The sequence below is a fragment of the Vespula vulgaris genome, chromosome 16, assembly GCF_905475345.1.
Source record: "Vespula vulgaris chromosome 16, iyVesVulg1.1, whole genome shotgun sequence".
In the NCBI taxonomy this organism is placed as follows: domain Eukaryota; kingdom Metazoa; phylum Arthropoda; class Insecta; order Hymenoptera; family Vespidae; genus Vespula; species Vespula vulgaris.
This window is the reverse complement of record NC_066601.1, coordinates 1,030,735-1,057,500: the sequence shown is the minus strand read 5'-3', so window position 1 is coordinate 1,057,500 and position 26,766 is coordinate 1,030,735. Positions and strand designations below refer to the sequence as shown.

At 30.0% G+C, this 26,766-nt stretch overlaps 1 protein-coding gene across 2 annotated transcripts in view; it reads right to left on the bottom strand.

The window, feature by feature from the left end:
* The window catches only part of LOC127069638 (MAP/microtubule affinity-regulating kinase 3-like), a 347,554-nt gene that overhangs the window by 41,581 nt on the left and 279,207 nt on the right, over positions 1–26,766 (bottom strand). For both annotated transcript variants that reach the window (XM_051006841.1, XM_051006840.1), the window contains exons 2-3: positions 23,336–23,464; positions 15,050–15,216 (exon numbers count right to left, since the gene is read on the bottom strand). In XM_051006841.1, coding sequence (XP_050862798.1) covers positions 15,050–15,216; positions 23,336–23,464 — 296 coding nt within the window. The remainder of the gene's footprint in view (positions 1–15,049; positions 15,217–23,335; positions 23,465–26,766) is intronic.

The window sequence follows — 26,766 nt, the reverse complement described above, 5'->3', positions numbered from 1 at the left end:
ATATATATATATATATATATATATATATATATATATATATATTCACGTATGTGTGTTTGGATATAATAAAAACATCTACGACAACCGGCGCCATACTCAAATGTTTATTTCATTTTCTATGTTCAACTATGAAATTGTCTGTTTTATATATAGGACTCCGTTCTATAATATAATCAAATGTCCATGCTTCGAAAATAAAAGCTTTGCGAATAGAATTTCGTTCGGCAGTATTCTATTAATTTTTTCGTTTTAATATATATATATATATATATATATATATATATTTTTTTTCTTTCTTTTTGATAGAAAAAATATTATTCATTAACGTAAAATATTCTCTTGCAAATAGTATTAATGAAAATTATTAATTACAATTACATTGTAAATTTAATAAATTTAATTGATGTCCAAAGCAAAACAATATATTTGCAAGAATATAAAAATATATATAAGGAAAAATCAAAAAATAATATTATCAAGATGTAACTAAGAATTTAATTCACAGATTTCTTATAAAAAGAAAGAAGAAAAAAAGAAGAAAAGAAAAAAGAATTCTTTTCTCTGTACAAGGTCATCGCAAAATTAATTATTTACAAAATTAAATTATCTCTTATCAAGATTAGTTACTATTTAAATAAATTCTTAATAAAAATCACGATATAAGGAGAACAAGAGCAAACAATTTTCAATTATGTAATTTCTTCTATATCAGAAACATCGTATTTAACTACAATAGAAAACGAACAAAGATTACCAATAATAATCAAGATCTATTATTAAAAATAATGGAAAAAAATCGTAGGGTATTTACGATATAACAATTTATTGCGATATAACCGCAATACATTTGTAGGGCTGTTTTGGACTCTGTATCAAAGAAGAGTCCAATTTTTTTTCTTTTCTTTTTTTGTACTTCAAGAACTTTCTTCCATTGATTTCCGAATGTCACAAGCGAAGACTACCATCTTTTCGTATTTTCGGTCTCCGCCCATGAAACGTCCCTACCCCTCGTCCCGACAAAAAAGAAATTTTCTCGTGCGTTCGGCCACCCCTCGCACGCTTCGGAAAGCTCCACCTAACACCGAAGCGGTTCGGCTCTAATTGCGTTTCCCTTTTGGACCTAGAAGGGACCTTCGTCGCTCCCTTCGTCCTTACGGTACAGTCATTCCTCTTTACCTAGGAAACCGAGCTCTTTTATATATAGGGTGATCCTTTTAAAACGGCTATGAGAGTTAATATCGTTCGAAAAAAAAGTGAAAGAAGAAGAACAAGAAGAGGAGGAAGAAGTAAATGTAAAACGGGAAAAAAGAATGAATAAAAAAAAAAAAAGAAAAAGGACGAATAAGATCCAGGAGTATCAAGAAATATTTTTCAGCGGGAATGTATCTTCGGGGAGAAACCCAGGGATTGAGAATTCGTTAAGGACCGAATTAATTATAAGTTTGAAGATATTACTTAAAAAAAAAAAAAAATAAGAATAAGAAGAAGAAGAAGAAGGGGAAAAAAGAAGAAAGAAGAATGGAACGTTCGACTTCACGATTTCGATTATCCCCCGTTCTGCGTGGGGATTGTTGTAGAAAAAAATTTTTTTAACTAAAGTAATGCGATTTCTTCGAAGAATAATTTGATTAAATCCTTCGTGTTTGACGATTCGCGTTCTTGTCAAATTACGACACATTAAAGGGTTTAATAAAGTTAGAATTTTGTAAAAAAATAACAATTTTTATCTTCTTATTTTTATACTTTAAGATTTAATAACTAGGATTTGATATTTTTTGGAAAATTTTCGACAAATAGAACAGAGAAATATTGATAATTAAATAAAATAATCGAGGATTTATCATATTTTGATAAATAAGATTTTATATGATAATGCAATTTTTATATTATTCAATATTCACTTTATATCTAATATAATATATATTTTCTTTTCTTGAAAGACATTTGTAAAAATATATAAATCACGCGTCGAAATATATAATTAACAATGATACATCATTTTATAGAAATTTATTTTTTTGCACAATGCATCATTTCTTTTTTCACGAAGCATAGTAAATACCTACGTCAATTCGAAATTGCATGCTATTAAAAAACAAAAAAAAATTGAATTGAAATTTTTATGATTTCAATAATAAATAATTTTATGATTTCGTTCTATATACTACTAATTGCAGGATTATTAAATTTCACAATGTAAAATTTTATATGATAATATTATTCTATAATTAATATTATCTGATTAATATTATTAATTATAACATAATATTATTAATAATATTATTCTATAATTATTCTATTAAACATATAACTATTTCAATATTTACCCAATACCTAACATAACACACACACACATATACATATATTTCTTTCTTGAAAAAAATTTCCAAAAAAAATATAAATCACGTATCAGTATATTAATCATAACATACAATCGATAATAACACATTACTTCACGAACATCCTTTTTCTCTTTTACACAATTTTTCCTACAACATTCCTTTCCCCACAATTTCCTTTACAAAAACCATCTCGATTTGAAGTCGTGTCACGTCTGAAAGGAACAAAAAAGAAAAAAAAAAAGCAAAAAGAAAAAAAAACTAGAGAAGAAGAAAACAAACATTAGATATACGATCGAATTCGATTTCCATCCGTCTCACACTTAGGTATTATAGATTGTTAAAAAGAGAGGGAAAGAAAGAAAGAGGAAGAGAGAGAGAGAGAGAGAGAGAGAGACAGAGATCGAAAGGAGGAAAAACATTTTCGAAGTGAGTTCTCCAATCGTGGAGGAGTTTTCGAAGGCGTCGCGTCTCGAAGAAATTAATCTACTCTGGCCGATCGAACGAAAGACGAGGCAAGCGCATCGAATCGGGAGCCATCGCACCTTTCGTTTTTCTTCTGAGTCTGCCTTCGCATGCTTATCGATTTCGACTTTCTCTCTCTCTCTCTCTCTCTCTCTCTCTCTCTCTCTCTATCTCTCTCTCTCTTTCTCTCTCTCTCTCTATTTCATGTTACGCCCCCGCAATCTCATCCATGTTTTCGATCTTCTCATCCTCTTTCTTTCTCTCACTCACTCACTCTCTCTCTCTCTCTCTCTCTCTCTCTCTCTCTCTCTCTATCTATCTATCTATCTATCTGTCTTTTTTTCTCTTTCTTTCTCTTTCTTTCTTTCTCTTTCTCAATAGCATGGCAAGAAGCGTGATTTCGAACCGAATTGCTCGACCGTTTCCTCGACTCCTCCCTCTACTCTCTCACCCTTTTCTCCTTTTCTTTACTTCGAACCTTTCGAGTTAAGGATAACCTTAATTGTTTTAAGAAATATATCAACGATTGATTTCGCTCTAATAAACTACATCATTGCAATCGCTCCAATAAAATAGAGAAGCATTTTCTTTTTTATTTTTTCAATTTTTTCTTTCTCGTTCTTCTTTCATTATTTTTTTGTTTCTTACCTTCTCGTTTCTTGTTAATCAAAGAAGAAGTTAATAAATAGAATTATTTGCGAACGCGATATTGTGGATGGATGAGATGTAAGTGTTTATTAGAAGATTGATGTATCGTTTAGATTAGTATTGATTAAGGATATTATATTTAATCGATATGTGAGATGTAAATTATTATAGTAAGAGTAAGTGAGATAATTCGTCAATAATTTTGTAATTGCTTAAATAATGTTTATCGAAAGATTTTTTTCTTTTTTTTCTTTTTTTCTTTTTGTTAATCTAACGAGAAGAATAATTGTATTATTTATGTACGCGATGATGTTCATTAGGAGATTAATAAATCATTAGTATAAGAAATATAAACTAATATATAAGAAATAAATAACTGTACACGGAGTTCGTCAAATAAATTTTGGTTATCGTTCGAAAAGAAAAATCTCTCGAAAAAATTCTTCTTTATATTTAACTAAGACTAATTTGTTATTTTTTATTTATTAAATATTTTACTGTTTTTTAATACGATTAACGAGACTGATAAATACCGATTAGAAGACTAAAGTATCGTTACACGTAATATTAATTAAGAATATCTTTAATCGATATAAGTAAATAAATAAATAAATAAATAAATAAATAAATAACTACACACATAATCCGCCAAAATAATTCGTGAATTTTGCAATTAGCTCAAATAAAGTGTATCGAAGGATTTAAAAAATGGAAAAGAGAATCTTTTGTTCCACTTTCCTTGTTTTTTTTTCCTTTTTTATTTTGTCAATATAAGAAGAATAATTTTCTTGTTTACGTGTACGCGATATATACGACACTTATAAACGCTCATTAGAAAGAACGTTAGTAGTCGTATTAACGTGTGAAAGGATAGACGATATCAAAACGGAAGTGGACGATTAAAGTCGATGCATTTTACCGGACGATTGCGATTGTAAAAGCTACCCGCGTAAAAATAATTGCAGGGGAAAATGGTTATTAGAGACAGAGAAAAAGAAAAACAGAAAGAGCAAGAGAGAGAGAAAAAGAGAGAGAGAGAGAGAGAGAGAGAGAGAGAGAGAGAAGGAACGATACGGGCTGTCGACGATTAACAGCTAGTGATTTAGCAGGGCTTAGTAAGCGATGCATTTATCCGTAGATCAGAGAACTATACCTACCCTATCGAGTGGATCTTGATTAGGTTCCCCTCAAATTACTCTACCACGTCGAACATCGCGACCATCCGGTACTGTAGGAAAGAAGGGAGAAAAGAAAAACTTGGTTAAAAAGAAAGAGAGAAAAAAGATATCTTTCTGTCTCTTTCCATCTGTCTCTTTCTCTTTCTCTCTCTTTCTATTTCTATTTTTCTTTCTTCTTCATATTTATCTCATAATTTATTTTTTATCACATATGTATGTTTATTACTTATCTTTATATTGTAATATCAGTTTTGTGTACTTGTATTTATTTAAATTTATTTATTTTATTAAGTTTATCAGCTTATTATTTAAGTACATATTATTTATTTTCTTCTTCATATCTCTTCATGATTATCTTTGAATTTGCATAAAGCTAATAATTCTGACAAATTATTTCTCTTCCTTTTTTCTCTTTCTTTGTTTCTTTTTCTTATTATTCGTTCTATAATATTCATGTATTATAAATTTGTTTGATCAAGTATATATAAATACATATATCTACATATAATTTTATCTTTATATATTCTCAAGATTACTTATTTCTATAGAAAAAAATTATTATTTTGATATATCATTTATATCACTCATTCCCATTCTCTCTCTCTCTCTCTCTCTCTCTCTCTCTCTCTCCAACTTTCATCCTATCGATCAAGTAGTTTCCCGCGGAAAAACTGGGAAAACGCGTTACGATAAGAAGATTCTCATCCTAACGTTCCCTCTTCTCGCTAATTAATATTTCACGAGGAAGCTTTGAGGATGACTGTTAAGAGTTAGCCCGATTTTCTGCTAGTCCCTGTCGAGATGATCTCAGTAGTAGTTATATCTCTTTCTCTCTCTCTCTCTTTCTCTCTCTCTCTCTCTCTATCTATCTATCTTTCTCCGTCTCGGAGGCCAGTTTACTCGTTATGAAAGTTTAAATTAATTTCGAGGTAATTTCCGTGCAGTAATGGCGCCCTCCTACTGAACGAAGAGGGTAAACCCAAGGTCACGAGAGAAAGAGAGAAAGAAAGAAAGACAGAGAGAGAGAGAGAGAGAAAGAGAGAGAGAAAGATAGAGGGATAGAAAGAGAGAGAACGTCTCTATTCTCGAAAAGAGACCGTGTTTGGCTCCTTTTATAGGTGGAGAAACAATCGAGTTCATCTCCCTATCCCTATATCTTGCTACTGTCAAGTACCGCCAAGGGAAACGAGAAAATATCGTTCTCTCTCTCTCTCTCTCTCTCTCTCTCTTTCTCTTTCTCTTTCTCTCTCTCTTTCTCTCATTGTCCAAATCATACTTCGCGAAAAAGTTTTCTACGTACACCTGGATCACCTTAAAGGGAAACGTAAGACCCTTCATATTCTTTTTAAAATCGTTTACATCTGCGAACCTACGTGCATTTATTTCGATCGACGTTTACTTATGATATTAAATTTATTAAACGTTGTTACGTGTATAATTCTGGAATATATACGGTGTAAATGTTTAACTAATGTACAAGAAATGTATTGGAAAGGAATTAAGAAAAGAAGAAGAAAGGATTAATTTTTAAAAAATATTTTATAGAATGAATGATATCTTATGTATAAGTATACGTAGTAAGTTTTTGATATCAGTTGGAATTTTATTAGTATTAATTTTAACGCGTTTGAAGATGTTAATGTGTTAACGAACGTTTTTTAAAGATGTCTGAGAATATAGATTATATTTTATAAAAGGAAATGTATATACATGTATATATTTTAGAATTCAAATAGAAATTAATTCAAATAGAAATTGAGAGAAGAAAAAAAAACAAGAAAAAAAATTAATTCTTTGAATTTTTATGTAATATTAAAAACATTGTATAGAACGAATGATATCTTATGTATAGCTATGCATAGTAAATTTTAAGGATCAACTAGAATTTTATTAGTATTAATTTTAACGTGTTTGAGGATATTAATTTGTTAGCGAACGATTGTTTTAAAGGTGTCAGGATATAGATTATATTTTATAAAAAAAAAATATATATATACATATTATTTAACTCTCTATTCAACTATATTCAAATCAAACTGTATATACACACCCACACACACATATATATATATAAATCCAGCAATATCTCTGTCATACTCTGTAATAATTTTGACGACTCGATCTACGTTCTTTCCAAGAATTAAAGTTTCTCCTCTTGTTAGTCAAGATCAGTTCATAAAAGTTAGAGACTTTTTTAAAGCAGCAAGATATCTTCAGATGGGAAGGAATATAAAAATAAAAAAAGAAAAGAAAGGAAAAAAGAGAGAAAAAAGAACTTTATACTTGCTACTATTTACCAAGAAGTTTCACTCCCCCATTAAAGGCAAGAAATACGAAAGAAACGTTGACAGTTATTCTCACACTCGTGGTCACAGGTTGGTTGTGCTTCGTTAAAATACACTTCGAGTAAGTAAGTACGTCCGTAATATTCTTGCGAACAAGAAACGAGAATTCTCTGTAAGGTAATGAGTCATGAAAATTTCGAAGCAATCTAGGTAACAGGAAGACTATGAAGATCTAAGTTTCCGACTTTATCTCTTATTATCATCTTCTCTGAAAAATTCCTTTCGAAAGAATTTTTAAGATAATTCTATTCACTGTTATATGAGTTAACTATCTCATTTTATATATATATATATATATATATATATATATATATATATATATCGATTTTATAAATCATTTTTATACGAAAGATCGTAGTATCTTGAATTTATGAATTAACAACGAAACGGTAGAAATCATTTATATTACAAGTCGTACGATCTTTTATCATTTAATGATCGTAGAGGAAAAAAAAATAAAGAAATTCTATCGAAATTTACTTAAATTAATATCATTTTTATTTAATATCATTTATATTTAGTATTTTATATTAATACATTTGGTGTTTCGAAAAGTTAAGTATATAAACTGACTGTTCCAGTGTTTAATAGTTAGTTTAAAGTTAGAAAATTTCAAAAAAAGAAAAATTTGTTTCGAACAAATGATAGAACGTAAGTTCGAAATCGGTGTTTAATCAACGATAAAATCATACAAAGCATAATTAATTTTATCCCGGAGTAATAAGTTTCTTTTTGTTTATTTTTTATTTTCTTCTTGTCGCACAGTGCCATTGGAATTTTCAATAAAGAATTAATTGACCATCGATTGTAATTACTTTTAGAATGTTTTAAGAAAAAGTTTTAGTATTTCGATGCGAATAAAGTTTACTCCTTATATGCTCTAGTTTTCTTTTATTTAATTAATTCCAAAAAAAAATATTTACCAAAAAGATATACGAATATACAACTTCAAGTATTATAAAAATATTTAGAAACTCTTATTTAATTTTTTATTTAAGTCAAACTTTACGTATAAGAAAAGCGATATTTCTCTACTTTTTACTGTACTAATTATTATTTAAGAAAGATTTCGATATTAGTATGTGCCTAGTACGACGTCCGACATCCAAATGTTAACTATCACTAAATTAATTTCATATTATTCAAACTATATTATCTAAATCCTTGTTATGATTCTTTTGAAGGAACGACCGGGCAAATATTTCAATCAAATGTTTATCTTTGGTTATTATATGGCAATGTGAACCTCTATTTTGTTTTCATTTCTTCTGATGCCTTGTTCATTCTTATTTTGTTTTCATTAGTTTATCATTTGACTAAAGGAGATTGACTCATATCAGTAACGTTTAGGTCATACTAGAGTGAACGTCGTAACGAGATGATCGAAAATCTTCTAACATAAGAGGTATAAATTATAAATTATATATTATAAATTTTAACTATAATTATATATATATAATATATAATATATATATTCTAACGTTTATTTAAACATTATTATAATATATTAATTACATTAATTATATATATATATATATATATATATATATATATATATATATATTCAATTATCTTTAAATATCAAACAAACGTTTACTTAAACCTTATTTTAACTAAACCATATTAATTTCATCTAACCCTCACTTCATTACTTTCAAACCTACTTTTATTATCTCAAAATCTCATACCTTATTCTTCACTTTTCTTTCTTTTTCTTCTCTACATTTATTATTTCTTCTCTTCAAATCGAACGACGCATTGATCGTAACATACGATATTAATTAATCTAACAAATTCGATGTAGACAAATTCAACAGGATAAAAAGATTTCCAAAAAGAAAATATTTCGAACGAGTTAGGATTGTGAGAAGATAATGAAAATAAGGGACATTCCATGAGGTCAAGGTCGATGGTTGGATACGCGCGCGCGCGTCTCTACGGAGCCAATTAAGTAGTCGTAAACCTGATTAGCGGAGGAAGCAGTTTGGACCGAAGTAAGTAGTGTTGTGTGCCCTCTGTACACTTTGTGTGTGTTCTGTGTGCGCTCAGTGCACGCGAGCGCTAACTTATAACGGCATGGAAGGATATACAGAGGCGTAAGTACTGTACTTTGGTGAGTAATCTGAGTGCTCGTACCCATTAACGTCTAGCTAGATAGATACTTTGCGATGTTATAATTTTTCTCTCTCTTTCTTTCTCTCTCTCTCTCTCTCTCTCTCTCTCTCTCTCTCTCTGTTTCTCTCCTCTTTCTGTTTTTTTCCTTTTTTCTACCACTTTTTTTCCCATGCTTAGAAGCAAACCTAACTGAAAGATGTTGAAACGACTGACTTATCCTAAATCATAACGGTAGAAACTTTTCGTGTTGATTGTTATTCTTCTTAGTTGCGATGTTCCTTCTTTCTATTTCTTTCTTTTTCTCTATTCTTCTTTTTTTTATGCAATTAAGTATGGCAGAGAGATTTTAATTAATTAATTTGAGTAGTTAGTATGTGTGTACGTGTGTGATAAATTTCATTTGAATTTTATATAAATTTTTTCTTTATGTTTTCTTTTTTGAAATTTTTATCAAGCATGCTTGTGGTATCTTCGATATTTTATATTCTTTTTATAAATTATTTTGTTTTATAAAATACTGTGTGTGTATTGAAATAATACATATATTGATATTGAATCAATAATATAAACTGTATTTGAATAATTTTCTATTCCTTCTGTTTAAATATTTTAATTGATAGCTAGAAATTTGAATGATATATATATATATATATATACATATCTTTTCTTTGTCGTTAAATGAAGCATTAGAAAAAGAAAAGAAAGAGATACTGTCGTTGATTAATTAAAAACCGTTTTATTACGTTGAAATTTACTTTCCTTTTTTTTTTTTAATTAACAACTAGATTGAAAACAAAGACTTGATGAAGAGTCGTGTCGGAAAATAATTATAAACAAAAAAAATTCAATAGAAACATATATATATATATATACATATTAATTTACGTACCATTAAATAAAATTCTACTTCGCAAGAATTATCTTAAGAAACGAAGGATAAAAAAAAGGAGAAAGAAGAGGAAAAGAAGAAAAAAAAACATGATTTATATCGTCTTTCCCGAAAGTACAATGAAAACGTAAAAGTCTAGGAATCGTCGTGAACATTTTTCTCGGAAAGTAAAACTACGTCTGTTATAACATTTGTTCGGCCAACTTCCGACTTTTCCACTTTCCCAAAGAGCTCCTTCTTCCTTTTTGTAGTTCATAAAGACCCGATAAACTTCTCTTGGTTGGATTCGCAAAGAAACTGAAAGAAAGAAAGAAAGCAAAAAAGAAAGAGAGAGAGAGAGAGAAAGAGAAAAAGAAAGAGAGAAAGAGAGTGAAAAAGAGTGAGAGAGAAATAGCATATATCGGAAAACTGTAATCTCGGTTCGTTCGAGATTCGCCGGAAGTCGATACCCTTGGGCATCGAAGAGCAGCAGCGTTCGCTTTGTCCGACAAATAATGGAAGAGCAAACCGGAGGCGTTCGTTGGAATTAAAACGAAAGGTTCAAGATATTCGGTACGGTCCTTTAGGATGAAGAGGGCTAAGCCTAGCAAAGGACAAAGCTTTTTCCCTTCTTCACTTTCCTTCCTTCCTTCCTTCCTTCCTTCCTTTCTTCCTTTCTTCGTTTCTTTCTTTCTTTCTTTTTTTCTTTCTTTCGTTTTTATTTTTTTCTCTTTTTTCTGTCGTTCGTATATGTTTTTTAAAAAAAGATTTATAAATAAAGAAAAAGAGAAGGAGAATGAGATAGAGAGAGAGAGAGAGAGAGAGAGAGAGAGAGGAAGAAAGAAGGGAATGTAGAGAAATAGAAAGAGAAAGGGAGAGAGAAAATTACAGAGGGATAGAGAAAAAGAGAGAATAGAAAGAAATAGGAAGAGATAGAAAGAGAAAAAAAGAGAGAAAATTAGAGAGAAATAAAGAGAGAAAGAGAGAGAAGAAGAGAAATAAAAAGAAATGGAAAGACAAAAAGAAGAGAAAATTAGAGAGAGAAAGAGAAAGAGAAGGAGAATTATCGTCGGTCTACGTGAAAACGACGAAGTTGAACCGAACGAGGGAAAAGTACGGATCAATTATCCGCCTACCGAGGATCAGGATATTGGCTACGTATCCTCATAAGAGGTACTGACTGGTCCTTACCACAAAGGATGAAAAAAAGAGAGAGATACTATATAGAATATATATATATATATATATTCTTTGAAAGCCATACTCGTATATAGGAATAGAAAAATATCGAAAGGTCCCTTCTAATCTGGATCAGCTCGTACGCGAGTCCTTCGCGATATAGAGGAAACTCGTCGAAGGGTAGCCATGGGACGTTTCTATTTCGTACGAAGGATATCCGATTTCACGACTCAAGAATGTTTCTTTTGAGTTTCGTAATTCCCGAAAAAGTGCGAAGATACTAGAAGATATATAAAGTCGATTTGATTCTTAAAGAGGGTGAGTTATCATTAGATTAAGCTATCTTTGATGGGGGTGTGTTTGTGTATGATATTATATATTTATATTATATCATAAAGATATTTTTTTCTTTTCTTTCCTTTTATTTATTTATTTATTTATTTTTTTTTTCGTTACCTCAGCGATGCATTAAATCCGTATTTCTGTTTTTTCGTTTTTTTTTTATTTTTGTTTTTTTACTTTTTTATTTTTTTTTTGAGAAAAATTTACACGCCCCATTTTTTTCTCTTCTCTTCTTTTCGAGTAACATACAGTTCGATGGTTTCGGGCGTGTATTTTGAACAATTTGCATGTTTTCCTTTTTCTTTTTTTTTTTTTTTCTTTTTATAAAACTAATTTCAATATGGCGTTCTATAGACTCGACGTTCGAAATGATCAATATCGTGGTTAATACTCGTGTTAGATTGTTTTTTTAACTTGAACACGAATTAAAGTGAGTAAAATATCTTAAGAGATTCTTTGCGACCCTACAGATATCACGATTTTGTAATATTAAGTAATGTTGTGATATTTTATTAATATTAGATAAGATATAATTTTGTGATGTTACGATTTATAACAGAAAAATTATCATCAATAATTAAGAATCGTTAATAATTATCAACAAAATTATTCTTATTAAATAAATTTTATGATAATTCGTTTATAACATTATTCGAATAATTAACATTGGAGATTAATACTTTTATTATAAAATTATCGACCACATCTTGCTAATAATATATATAATATATATATATATATATATATATATATATATATATATAATTTGTATATTATAATAATAATTAATATTAATATAATAAATAATTATTAATTGATTACAAATAATATACATATAAATATTATTAATAAACAAATTCATTCCATCCCGATAATTTTCATTTAATAATTCTTAGAAACGATTTAATCCTTCGAATAAAAACGTACAATAAGGGATGATGGGAGATCGAAAGAGGGTGGCAGCCTCGATCGTAGTTCCCGATAATTTTTTTTTTTTCTTTCTTTTCTTAAACTCTGACACACAACCCTCACCAAGTTTGAACGTGAGAGACGATCTATCACCATCATCCGAGATTGAGAGTTTGCACTTTTGACGCGGAAGCAAACTACCGACGGGTGTATCGCATATTGTGTGTTGCCTGCTTTATATTCGCAAATCTCTTTTGAACGGCGCAACGACGACGACGTTGTTCAACTCTCGGCCTCGTTCGGGCGTCACGTGTTTCCCTTTATTACAGGATCGTTCGCTCCAAAGGCAACAACTTGGAGCCCTTCACCGGTGTGTTTCATAAACGCCCCTGAAAAATTTCCTCTTACCATCTTTTTCGTCGATTCTTTTACTTTTTTTCTCTATTTTTTTCTGTTCTCTCTCTCTCTTTTCTTTTGGATTTTTTTGGTTTTTTTAAACTCGAAGAAAATATCTCGTCGAACGATCATCGTAATAAATTATATTTAAACGTGATTCATATACGGTATATCTTTTTTTTTTTTAACGCAGCAGACAGAAAATATAAACGATCGAGAATCGTTTGATGGTATGGTATCGATTATTATATGTGTATAATTAATTAATGAAATAATAGAATGAACGATTTTTCAAATTATATATAAGTATATAAATAGTTTTATTAAAAATAAAATTTTAGTAAACAATTTCAAATGAAAAAAAACATATATATAATCTTTACATATTCTTCATGATTGACATACACTTGTATATAATTATTTATTTTTCAAATAAATATAACATGCATAATATATCGCGACGTTAGATCGATTACTAATACGATTAATAAAATAATTTGCATTTATTAACACGAATTTGATCAGTTCTTTTTTTTTTTTCTTATACTCGTAAAAAAGGAAAAGAAATAAATCATACAAAAATATAAATAAATAAATAAATAAATAAATAAAAATTTAATCATCGATTTAATTCGATACTTAAGATACAGTAATTTCTCTCTTTTCCTTTAAATCGTTTATTATTTAATAATATTCAATAAAAAGGTCATCATAAAACAGAAGATATCAAGTCGAGTGGCAGCTGTTCGTAAAGTATATACATACATATATATTTCTATATATACATACATACAAATATACATAAATAGTAGTTGGTAGAGTATGGTAATGACCGATTACATACGTTTCCTACGTGTCACTAGAACTAACTATATTCATGGAAACGAATATGCTACTTCTCAGAGAGACGATGAGAGTAATAAACTGTTTTCTCAGAGCATCACGTACCGTAATTAATGGTCGTTAAAATGTAGTTGGTTTTGAAAATGTATACGAGAGATACGAAACTCACATTGCATCTTTTATACTCGCACATAGTTTACACCTTCGTCTGGGTGTTTGACACTGCGTGGGTAATCATCCCACGTGTACATAAACAGTCAACTACATTACCTCTCTTCTTGAATTTCCAAACTCAACATATTACTTTATACTGTCTCTTATCACTTTATATTATTATTATTATTGTTATTGTTGTTCGTTATTGTTATCGTTATTATTTAATTTTATAATTATCGTTATTATATCTTTATTAAAATTTTAATTATTCTTTCAATATTTTCTTATATTATGATATATTTCTTTACATTTTCTTATGTAACTTTTTATTATTATTATTATTATTTTACATTTATTTCTTTAGAATTATTTTTACTATATATGTTTATTACAATCTTTCATAATTCTCTTTTTATTACTATTTGTTTTTATAATTATTTTTATTAGATATCTATATAAAATTTAAATATATGTATATATAGATTAACTATTAAGGCTTATTCATCGTTCTTTACCACTTTTCATAATTGAAAAGAAAAAAATATTGCATTTCGATGTTATAAGATTACTTCGTAACTCTATATTGTCATTATATAGAAATATCTCTTATAATATTATATTATTATTATTATCATTATTTACTTTTAACTATTCCTAAGATTTCTCTATGAAAAATTCTTCGATAATCATTTAGTATGAAAATATAAGAGAAACTTTCCGATAAATACATTGATTAAACTAACGATACGAATGAATGATTACATACATTCATACATATAAATATTCTTCTTCGTAATCACGATACCTAGTTTGTAATGTTTAATAATTTAATAAAGAAAAAGAAAAAAAACAAAAAAAGAAAAGGTTAAAATCTTTTAGTTTCCAAAATATTTCAATATGAATGATATATGAAAGTACGACGACATAGATCGATGATGGATACATATATACGTACATACACACACACACACACATATATATACACACATATACACGTATATAGGTACATGGAAAAGGCTAGACGATGCGTCAGACCGAAGAATTAAATATTTGATCAGTTACTCGAAATAGGATAGACGAGGACTAACGGTGGTACATCAAAACGGGATTATGATTCGAGGATGGGAATATACATATACATATACATATACATATACATATACATATACATATACATATATATATATATATACATATAGATATACGAATACATATAACGTAGATATAACGTTGCTAGAAGATAAATAATTCTCTTTGCCGACTCACCGATGAACGATTCCCCTGGAGTGCATGTGTTTCAACGCACCGACCAGCTGTCTGGCGTAGAGCTTGGCGGTCATCTCATCGAGCATGCCGCTTGGTTGTTGCTTAATGTGGGTGCACAGGTCGCCACCGGTTGCAAGTTCCATCACGAGGTAGTATACAGATCCGTACTGCGAACATGTTACACAAATTAACTATGGCGTTGACGCTCCATGACGATCTCGCTTTGCGACGTGTTTGGAACGGTACTAAGAATGATATCAAAATTCTTTTCGTTTTTTTCTTTTTCTTTTTTTGTCGTTCGTTCATTCGTTCGTTCGTTCGTTCGTTCGTTCGTTCGTTCGTTCGTTCGTTCGCTTATTTATTTGTTAATTTTTTTGTTAAATATAATCGTTCGAAAAAAAACGTACGAACCTAATTACTCGTAATGATTTTTAACGAGGATCTTTTTATTACAATTATTTCTTTCTCTTTATGTATATATGTATATATATATCTTTTTTTTCTGCTATAGAAAATACATAAACAACGTGCGATTATCTTTTTTCGTTATCACTCGAATGTAAATAATAATACGGATTAATTCTTTCTTCTTTTAATTTTCAATATTTCATTTTCGATAGTAATGTACACAGAGATACGGTTTGTTCATCCGATCGTGAAACAGACAAATAATATATGTTTACTTTTTATAAGATTGTGATTTTCGATTAAGAATTTCAATAGAAAAAGTACTTTTTCTTTTCTCTTATATGATCAAGAATTAAGAGTCGTAAAATAGAATTATTTCAGATAGAATTACGAATATACATGTATTGTTACATTCAAATACATATATCTTTCAAACGTTACATTCGTTTTCAATGACAAAGGATATATAAAAAGTTTAGGAATAGTTCATTTCAATCCATTCGAACGTATAATATAATCAAGAAGATACGTATTCTCGAGTCCGCCCATTTTCTCGATACATTCGATAAAAAGTGATAAGGAGGATGTTGGGGAGGAATGAAATGTTGGCTTACGATACTCTCTCTCTCTCTCTCATTAGAAAGTCAATTTTACCGTACAGAGAGCGTTCTCTTATACCATTTGGCAAGTATATACTTCATACATTCTTCTATTTTGGCAAGTTTCTCGAAGAAGAATTTTTTTTTTTTTTTATACTTTCTTGTTCTTTTTTATCTTTTTTTCTTTCTTTCTTTCTTTCGGCGTTCAGCCGAGAAAAGACGGCGCATCTTTCACATATGTGCAGAGAAAGAGAAAAAGAGATAGATACAGATATAGATAGACACAGAGAGAGAGAGAGAGAGAGAGAGAGAGAAAGAGATATTTTCTCCTACGGGATTCTGGGTACTTCAGTGAAGCTCGTACTCGCGTGCGTGCCATTTAAATCGAGCGGATAAAATTTATGGACAGAAATTGAATCGTATACGAGGGTCATATATCTTACGGTTTCGACATAATCCGATTAAACCCGCCGCGATCCCGATGAGAATGAAACACCCTTGCGTCATTGTGCCTTTATCAAAGTATACCGGTCATTATCGAATAACTTTTTAAAAGGGATGAACAATATCTATCCTTTATTATTTTCGATTCGTCAGTTTGAAGAAATTTCATGACAAATTATTCATATTCAAGAAATTCAGATTTGTCAATTTTAAGTCTGATCGATCGACTTTTTTTTTCTTTTTTTAACTTTTTTTTAACTTCTTTATTTCTCTGTTTTGTTTTTTTTTTGTTACATCACAGTGAAGCGTATCTAATCGGTAAAGAAGATTAAAAAAAAATTTTTTTTTTATAATATAAAAAAATTGGCTTTACAATATAGATATCTTTTTTTTATTATAAGAAAGAAATAAAAAAATAATAAAAAGGAATTACGACAAAATATCAGGTAATTTGTTAACACGTTTATATAATTGACAATAATCTACTTAATACTTAATAACGTGGTTCTATATTGTGTATTTTTTATAATCAATTTAATTCTTTTCTTTTTTAATTAGAAAGCAAATTAATCTTAAGACGTTTGATATCTGTTTATTTATTATAGGTAATTTTATTTTATTAAAATCATTTTAATAATTATATTGGTTTTATAGAAAACATCATATATCGTATCTGTTAAATTATATCTAACAAAAATTATCGTTATAGATTGCAATTATAAACGATACATTAACAAATTATGTGAAACCTTAAAATTGTATAAAGATAACATAAAAAAGAAAAAACAAAAAGTTTGGTTGTACTTATCGAATAAAAAGATATAACATGAAATTATAAAAAACTTCAAATGTGATAATTTTGATGATCTAATGATAAGTAGAAAAATGTAATGCGTTCAGTGTCTTATCATTTTTTCCTTCTGGTTTTTTTTTTAACAGTGAATATTTTTGAAATATTCGATTTCGCTTTATAACAAAAACTTGTTCGAGCCGAGAACGCACACGTTATTGTTTTTCCCTAGCTTTTATCAGAATGATCGATTGTGTCGTGCTCGTTCTTTCGGATAAAACAGACTCGACAATCTCGTTTGATGAATCGACTCACAATATCGTAAACGGCATAAAGTCATACGATTGAAAATTGGGTCGTTCGTTGTACGACTAATAGTAAAACTTTTGCATAATAATAATAATAATAATGATAATAATAATGATAGTAATAATAATATTCATTGATATCATCGATGTATAATATTAATATTTAAAAACTTTTTTTTAACTACATTAAATTAAAATTAAATTTGATATTTAGTGCATATGTTTATCATATAAAATTAGTAATAATAAAAATAAAACGAAATATATAATATATATTTATATTATCATTATATATTACATATATATATATAATATAATATAATATATATATTATATTATATGTATTATATTTAATATTTATATTATCGTTGATGCGTATATTTAAGTTCCTACTAATTATCATCATCATCATCATCATCATCATTATTATTATTGTCATTGTTAGGATCCTTATCATAGAGATTATATTATACTTATCGTCTTATTTCTTTATATAAATATTATTTATACTTTCATTTCTTCTTTCCTTTTTTTTCTATTAATTCGTTTAATATATTTTCAAGACTAGCTTATGGTAGAGAGATATCGTTGCTAATCGATACATATGACACCAGAAAAGATGAGAAAATATATGTGTATATATATATATATATATATACCTTGCGTGCTTTATGCAGTCACAGATGCTGCGAAGGATCCAAAAATGAATATCAAAGAAAAAAAAAAGAAAGAAAAAAAGACACAGAGGCATAGAGAGAAAACTCCGAACGATTTGCTTACTCTTACAATAAAGATTACGATACGTGAATATGAAATAGATATTTATTTAGATGAAATCAAGAACTATAGATTTTATTCAATTTGGTGTAGCAAAAGAAGAAAAAAAAAAAGGAAAAAAAAAGTTATACGAACGTTCTGTTTTTTATCGTGTAACACGTATGATACACCCCCACACACACACACACATATTTGTTTTGTTCTTTTTTCTTTTGCTTTCGTTTTCTTTTTTTTTTTTTTTGTTATATCCCGTCGAATCGTTTGATCTTCCCTTCCTCTCGTTTTCCTCGTTTTTCTCCAATTTCAACGTGTGTTACGTTCCGTCGATACACGCCTAAGGGCATAGAACGTCGACGAGATCTAATTAATTTTCGGAAACTGACCTCCCTGTCCAGAATCCTGTCGAGTTTGCGTTATATTACCCTCAGAATATTGAATTACCTATCTCGGCGAATAACATTGACGTTCGCATTCATCAGGAATTTCATTTGACGAATAATCCAACATTGAAGAGAATTTTTCTATGGAAGTTGATCATTAATCTCTTTTTATCTCCGTCTCTATCTCTATCTCTTATCTCTATCTCTGTAATCTATTTCCTTTCTGAAAAAGAAAAAAAAAAAAAAGAATCGACGGACAGCCGGGAGAAATGAAATTTTTCAAACGCTGTATAAGCATTGTAAAAGTTATACGACGCTTGTAAAATATCTTTTCAATGTTTTGATTATTATTTCAGGCTTATTGACGAGAAATCTAAATGCATGTATATCGTAAAAAAAAAGAAATTGTTTTTCAAACGTGTTGACGAACTTTATTTTAGTATATTTATGTAATACGGATTAAGTGATTTCATGAAAATTTTAATAGATAATAAATTATAGAATTGAAAGTGAACAGTGATAATTAATATTTCTATATTTGTCAAATGTACACAAGTATGTATTGAAATATATTAGATAAACATATTAATTTCTATGAAAAATTACAAATATCTAATAACATAGATTATACGAAGATAATAATTTATATAAACAAAATTACAAAAGGATAACAGTTATTATTTCGATATTTCAAAATCTGCGAACTAGAAGCTATAATAAAAATAAATCAATGAAAATACATTTATTATTTTTAAATATGTAATGTCACAGATAAATATAAAAAAGAAACCGATGATAATAACTGTAATAACAATAACAAATGGCATGAACATATAAATTTATAATTTATACAAAACTCTCCCGAAAAGAGTAACCACATGTTATTGTGAATATACATTATTAATTTTTTCTTCAATTGTATGATAAAGGAAACATTTGTGTCGTATATAGAGAAAGCTACGTAAAAGCGTGTATATGTAAATATACAAAAAAGAAAAAGAAAAGAAAAAGAAATAAAAAAACAAAAAAAAAAAGAAAAATAACTATACAAAAACTTCAATTTATGCATACACATTATATATATATATATATATGCATGCATGTATATTAAAAAAAAACACACACACACACAGACATACATACATAAACATAGGATATGCAGTGAGCTTAATTAGAAAGGTCCATTGTAAAAATGCATGTTACGAACGAGGAGTTCGTACGAGCAGGCATCCGTAAGATGAGGCAAAGATGGGCCGGTAATGACACTTCGAATTTGTACTCCGGGTTGACAAGCCCGATCCAACATAGAAGCATTTTCACTGTCGTTATTAACCATGCTGCGTGTGTAGTACGCTTGCTTTTTTAATCTCTACTGCTTTGCACCCGATCTTTCTCATCCCCCTTCCTTCTCCTCTCTTCTCTTATTCTCTCTCTCTTTCTCTCTCTCTCTCTCTCTCTCACTCACTCTTTCACCTCATCCTCCTTCACCTTTTGACCCCTTCCGAATGAAAGAGCTCACGAGGCAGCTTTTTTCTCTTTACTCTTTCCTTCCACTCACTCACTCACTCTCTCTCTCTCTCTCTCTCACACTCTCTCTATTGGACCCTCGACTTTCAGGGTAGCAGCAGATGTAGCTTCCCAGGGTAGTACGAGTAGGGGTTGTTACTCGTCGAAAGGGTTTCCATCGAAGTTCACGAGTTAGAGAGACAGAGAAAGATAGAGAGAAAGATAGAGAGAGAGAGAGAGAGAAGGAAAGATTACGTATATGCGTATATTAGAGAAAGAGAAAGAGAGAAACAGATCTATATGTACATATATGTGTGTGTGTGTGTTAGTAAGTGATGGAGAGATAGAGAATGTATGTGTAAAAGAGAGAGTAAGTGAATGTATAATGTAAAATAGAAAGAGAGACAGAGACAGACAGAGACAGAGAGAGAAAAGGAGACTTGGCACCCTTTGCACCCGCAACCAGCAAGGGGTTGGAATATTCTTTTAATTACGGAGGTAATTTCCGCGAGGTTCGCTGCAGCGCGGTCAAACAATGCGCTTAGCCCTTATACTAGAGGAACGAACGAATTGCAAGCCCGGTTTGCGACAGCCACGGCAGCGCCCATGGATAACGAACACCGCTCACGGTCTTTCGCCCTCTGAGTTCGCGATAAAAAGGCCTGTTTCTAAATTCCCCCTCCTATTTCCCCTTCTCTTACTCCAGCTCTTTTTCTTTCTCTTTTTATCCTTTACGAATTCAACTCCTGTACAAAAATGTACAAAAATGCAGTACCCAACGTACCGCCACACCCATTTCAACGTTCATTTCGTGTCGTCCTTCGTGTAAAATTTTTCAGGATTATCAGGATCCTCCAATGGAAATAAATATTTTTCTTTTTTCATTTTCTTTTTTTTTCTCTCTTTTCTTTTCTTTTTTTTTCTTTTTTTTTTTTTGCTATTTTTTCCTTTAAGAGAAATCATTTGGAAGTAAACGTTCTTCGATCATTTCTCGAGCTTTCTTATAATTCGTTGTATTTATCGATTATTGATTATGATGTATGATTTATCGGTTAATTGTAGGGATCGTGAGATTGTAGTGAGTTGTATACTCGTTAATGAATAATAATTTAATTATGATACTTGATAAATTTATATCGGACATATTTATTTATTTGCTGATACGCGTTATTATTAAAGATATAGTTTATTGTAATTAAAAAATATCATATTATATGCTATGATATATATATATTATTTACTATCCTTCTTTTATTATCATTATCATCATCATCATTATTATTATTACAAGCATAAACGCATTAGCATTTATTTATTATACGTATCAATCTCCATGGACGTATTTACGTATGTATGTCCATATAACATACCGATCGATCTTTTAATTTAAGTAAAGATATTCTCTAATAATAAATTTACGTGTAATATATATTTATATTGACAGAATATTATAGAATAAGAATAATATAAATATATTATACCAAACGTAAATTTTGCATAACGCACATACATATCTCTTTCTTTTTATTCGCGATCGACGAACGAATAATTAATATTTTGTCAGAAAGGAAAAAAAAAAGAAAGAAAAATACAAATATACTATACACGACTGTACAGTAATTACGAAGTTCAAAAAATCGATTAATTCGTCCACTTTAATTCTAACTAATATCATCACATTAATTTTCTCCAATATAAACTCGTAATTCGGTGTTAAAACATACAGTATTATTAGATTCTAAGATGGTAAATAATCTTAAAAAAAAAAAAAAAAAAGAATATAAAAAAAAAAGGAAAAGAAAAAGAATAGAAAGAGAGAAAGAGATTTGCAAGAGTTATCATGATCGACCTGGCGATGTGTTAAATGAGAGAAAGAAAAAAGAGTAAAAAAAAAAATGAAAAAGAAAAAAAAGGAAACGTCGAAAAGCTATGTGTGAGAAGTGATATGTGTGGAGTGTTTTAAACGGTAGTTAGAAAACAGGTTCTCGATCGTAATTACCGTCGCACGTCGGCCCTCTCGAATATCATTACTCTATTTAAACGACGAAGAAGAGAAGCAGGAAGCGGATGGTGACTTAATTAACGCGAACGTGCGCGCGAGCGCGTACGCTCGCGTCAAAGTAACTCGATTTACAGGTACGCGGGCGGATTATATACATACTACTACGTACATAAATAGTTATTACATATATATATATATATATATATATATATATATATATATATGTATATGCGTACACGCATTTACGTATATTACATTTTGAGCTAGTAACTGAGTACGACATTTTAACGCGTCCCTAAAGATGAAGATGAAGAGGAAAAAAAAAGATTTAATACGAGACGATTATTCGTTGTCAACGTATAATAATTGAACAAATTTAAAGAGTGATCGATTGATTCGATCATTCAATTGTGGAACATTCGAATGAAATGATTTTGCGTAGCGATGGTATGAAAAGAAAAAGAGAGAGAAGGAAGGAAAGAGAACAAACAAATTGTTCGTATTATCCATTACGTTTATTTTTTCTATTGTAATTAACAAATAAATATCAAGATCGGCTTTTGCTTGCGACGACGAAAAGTATGCGTGCGTGAGTGTGTGTGCGTGTACGTGTACGTGCGTGCTTGCCTGTATTTTCCCATTTTGAATTCTCCCTTTAAACCCCCGAGAGGTTTATAAATTCAGTTAAATGGCACGTTTAATTAAAGCCAGAAAGATGGATCATCCCTCTTGGGTGGCGTTAACTGGCTCCGCGGCTGGCGAAATTTTAGGAGGCTACCGATTTGTCATAGAATTCTGACGAGATAGAAAGAGATAGAAAGAAATAGAAAGAGAGAGAGAGAGAGAGAGAGAGAGAGAGAGAGAGAGAGAAGAATGAGGGTGAACAAGATCGGAGAGAGATAGAAAAAAAGGTCTTCAAAGTTTTGCAACGCGTTTTACGAGTTGTGACCCCCATGATCTACGTCTATATCATTGTACATTTAACTACAATAACGCCGTAAACGGGTTAATTTGTCATAGAAAAAGAAAAGAAATTTTTTTTTATTTTTCTCTTTTATAAATACCTAATCACCTGAATCGTTTCGTAGAGTCTAACGATGCTCGGATGTTGCAACATCGATAATAGCTTAGCCTCCCGAGTTAAATTCTTCATTACGTAATCTTGCCGACCATGTTGGGTATCGATTATCTTCACTGCCACCTGTCAAAAGTGAAAAAGAAAATAAAACACTTAATATCGTTCAAAATTAAATTCAATCGTACCAGCGACATTTATTATTCCATTTACGTATTGACTTATTAGAAGAACGAACGATCACCCTCACCCCCTCTCCACCTCAGAATCGTATATTTAAACGCGGAATAAAAACGTATCGACGATATATTTATTTTGGAAAATAGGAAAATCCAATAAAACGTATATTGTATGTATATCCTAAGGGGTTTTTCAGAGATCAATCGCTTTTCTATTATCTGTATCTCTATCTCTAGGTATATGTTTCTCCTTGAATTGCTAGCAGAGAGTATCAAACACACCTTCTATATACCTTTATGAAAGGCACATCGGGCCACTTTCTAAACGCGATAAAGCGAATACCTTGGGATTCGTATATGTTAAGACGAGTTTCAATACGAAAGAGAGAGAAAGATATATATATATATAGAAAGAGAGAGAGAGAGAGAGAGAGAGAAAGGGAAGGAAAAAGGAAGCTGCCAAGTCTCTCATCCCTTTGATCCACGTTAAGGGCTTGAGGCGGTAATTCGTGCTAGGTAAAGCGATCGAAACGATGGACTTTGTGGCTCGTCACCTATCTCTCTCTCTCTCTCTCTCTCTCTCTCTCTCTCTATCTATCTGTATATCTATCTATCTATGTATCTATATATATTATATATATATATATCCTTTCGTATCTTCTCTCTCAACGCTCCATCGGTTTCACGCTAAGGGAGGAAAGCGTAACGATGGATTATATTGGACGGTTTGGGATTATGCGCGCGCCGGAATGCAAATTAAGCCTGTGCCTGGGTACCTTCGAGCTATTCGAGACAGACTGTGAGATATAGAGACGGAGTTATAGAAGCAAAGAGCTTTTGCAAGTTTCTATCGAATTTCTCGTAAATGCGAGTATTTATTGAGCATGCGATGGATTATCAGTTTTAATGGGGATTTTAATTTATTCTCTATCTTTCTTTTTCTCTATCTCTCTGTATCTATCTATCTATTTATTTGTCTATCTTATCAATTAATCTATCTATTTATCTATCTATCTCTCTCTCATTTATATTCTTATTATATCGCAATGATAATTTATCGATTACAAATACGATTAGAAATTTATTGTAATATTGCATGTTTTTGTTTTAATATAATTAATTGAATATAAATATCGATATTAATTCATGATGTAGGAATTTTTAATAAACATACATACACATGCGCACACATATATATATATTCTTTTTTAAAATCGTGTAGTAAATAATTACTTCGAATCTATACACGCTTATTATATTTATATATAATAATTGTCAATAAAACAAGACAAACATATACTTTGAAAATTTCCAAATTGATCGCATTAATCCCATAGAAACGAAATATCTAACCACACGGAGAATAATAGCCGATCGTTAACGAATTAACTCGATTATGCACGATCGAAACTTTCAGGAAACTATCGACGAAGTTAATCTTATGATAAATTAGTAATGTCGATCTACGTGAACTAACTACTTCTCACTTTAATACGATATAAATACACATATACATGTATAAAATATATAAACACACACACACACATATACGTAAGTTATATCAATTTATAGTCAAATATTACGATTTCAATACATAGACAAACCATAGAAGAGTTTCTTTAAAAGAAAACTTTTATTTCGCATTATCAAAAGTTTGAAAGAACACGTGAACGCGTTAACGTTATTCCACAGGACGAACCAAGCGAGTTATCGATCATACATGGATCATTACCTAAAAGCGTTTCTCTCTCTCTCTCTCTCTCTTTCTCTCTCTCTCTCTCTGTTTCTCTTCTCTCGTGCGCGTGTTAAACTCGAGCCAAGCTGGTGGAAACGATATCTTTCCTGTCAAAGACACGAAACGGACGTCGTATACTGAAATGGCGTTGATTTTTCAATAGCTTCGATCTCTCTCTTACTCTTTCTTTCTCTCTTTATCTATCTATCTCTCTCTCTCTTACTCTTTATTACTATTCTAGAACAATTTTCTAACACCCATAAAGTAAACCTTATCGATTATAAGTTTGAAAGAGAAAGAGAGAGAGAGACCTTTCATATACCTATTAAACCTGAAAGGATCTTAATTTATACCCTTTTACATCTTTATAAAACCTTATCCTGTCATAGTGCTAAATATATACACCTAATACGATTAGAAATTTTCTTTCGATTTGTTCTAAGAATACGTCATTTAACGAGCTTTTATTTTTTTCAAGAATTGATAAAATATCGTTTTATTTATATATCAATAATCGTTTTTATTAGTTTATGTTGTTTATTTCATAGATTTATATAATATCTATCGCACTCTTAATATTATATATAATATATAATGTATAATATATAATATTATTAGATATGTTCTTTGAATTTATTTTCAGAATAAGTTATTTATAAAACCCTCATTTTTCCTGAAAGTGATAAAATAATAATGTTTTCATTATTTTGCGTTATTATTATTTTTAGAAATTTATATAAAGCGTTAATCACACTGTCAATATTTTGTATATTATATAATATAATCTTTATATATATATACCTAATACAATTAAAAATATTCTTTCAAGTTATTTTGAAGATACATCATTCACCAAACTCTCATTTTCCCACAAACTAATAAAATAATAACGTTTTTAGTATTTTATGTTATTATTATTTTCAAAAATTTATATATCACACTCGTAATATTTCAAATAGATTTTATATACTCACAATATATTTCCAATATATTAATCTACCTATCATATAACATTTTCAACTAAAAACACTATATTCATATATACATATATATCCTCCACAAAAAAAAAGAAGAAAAGCAAACAAAATCAATTCGAAAATATAATAGCATTCGACCTTCTTTGAATTATTGTAATATCGAATTCGATCCCATACCTATATAGAAATATTTTGCACCCTGACAAGGGTGTTTCGCAGTTTGCCGGCGCGTTTCGTTTCAGGAACGTTTCCGTCCTATGGAATTTTATGTCCTCGAGCTTCCAGGTCTCGGGAGCAGCCGACAGCAGATCGCATATCATTAGCGGTGGAGGAGGCAACGCGTATTCCCTTTGATCTTACTCCGCCGCTTTCCAAGCGAGAAAGAGAAAGGAAAGGAAAGGAAAGGAAGGGAGAGAGAATAAGAGAAAGAGAGAGAAGAGGAGAGAGGGAGGAAAAGGGACAGTGAACGAGTAGAAGAGAGAAGAGAGATGAGAGAAATAGGAAGAGGAAAGTGCGCATGCTTGCTTCGTGCACGGT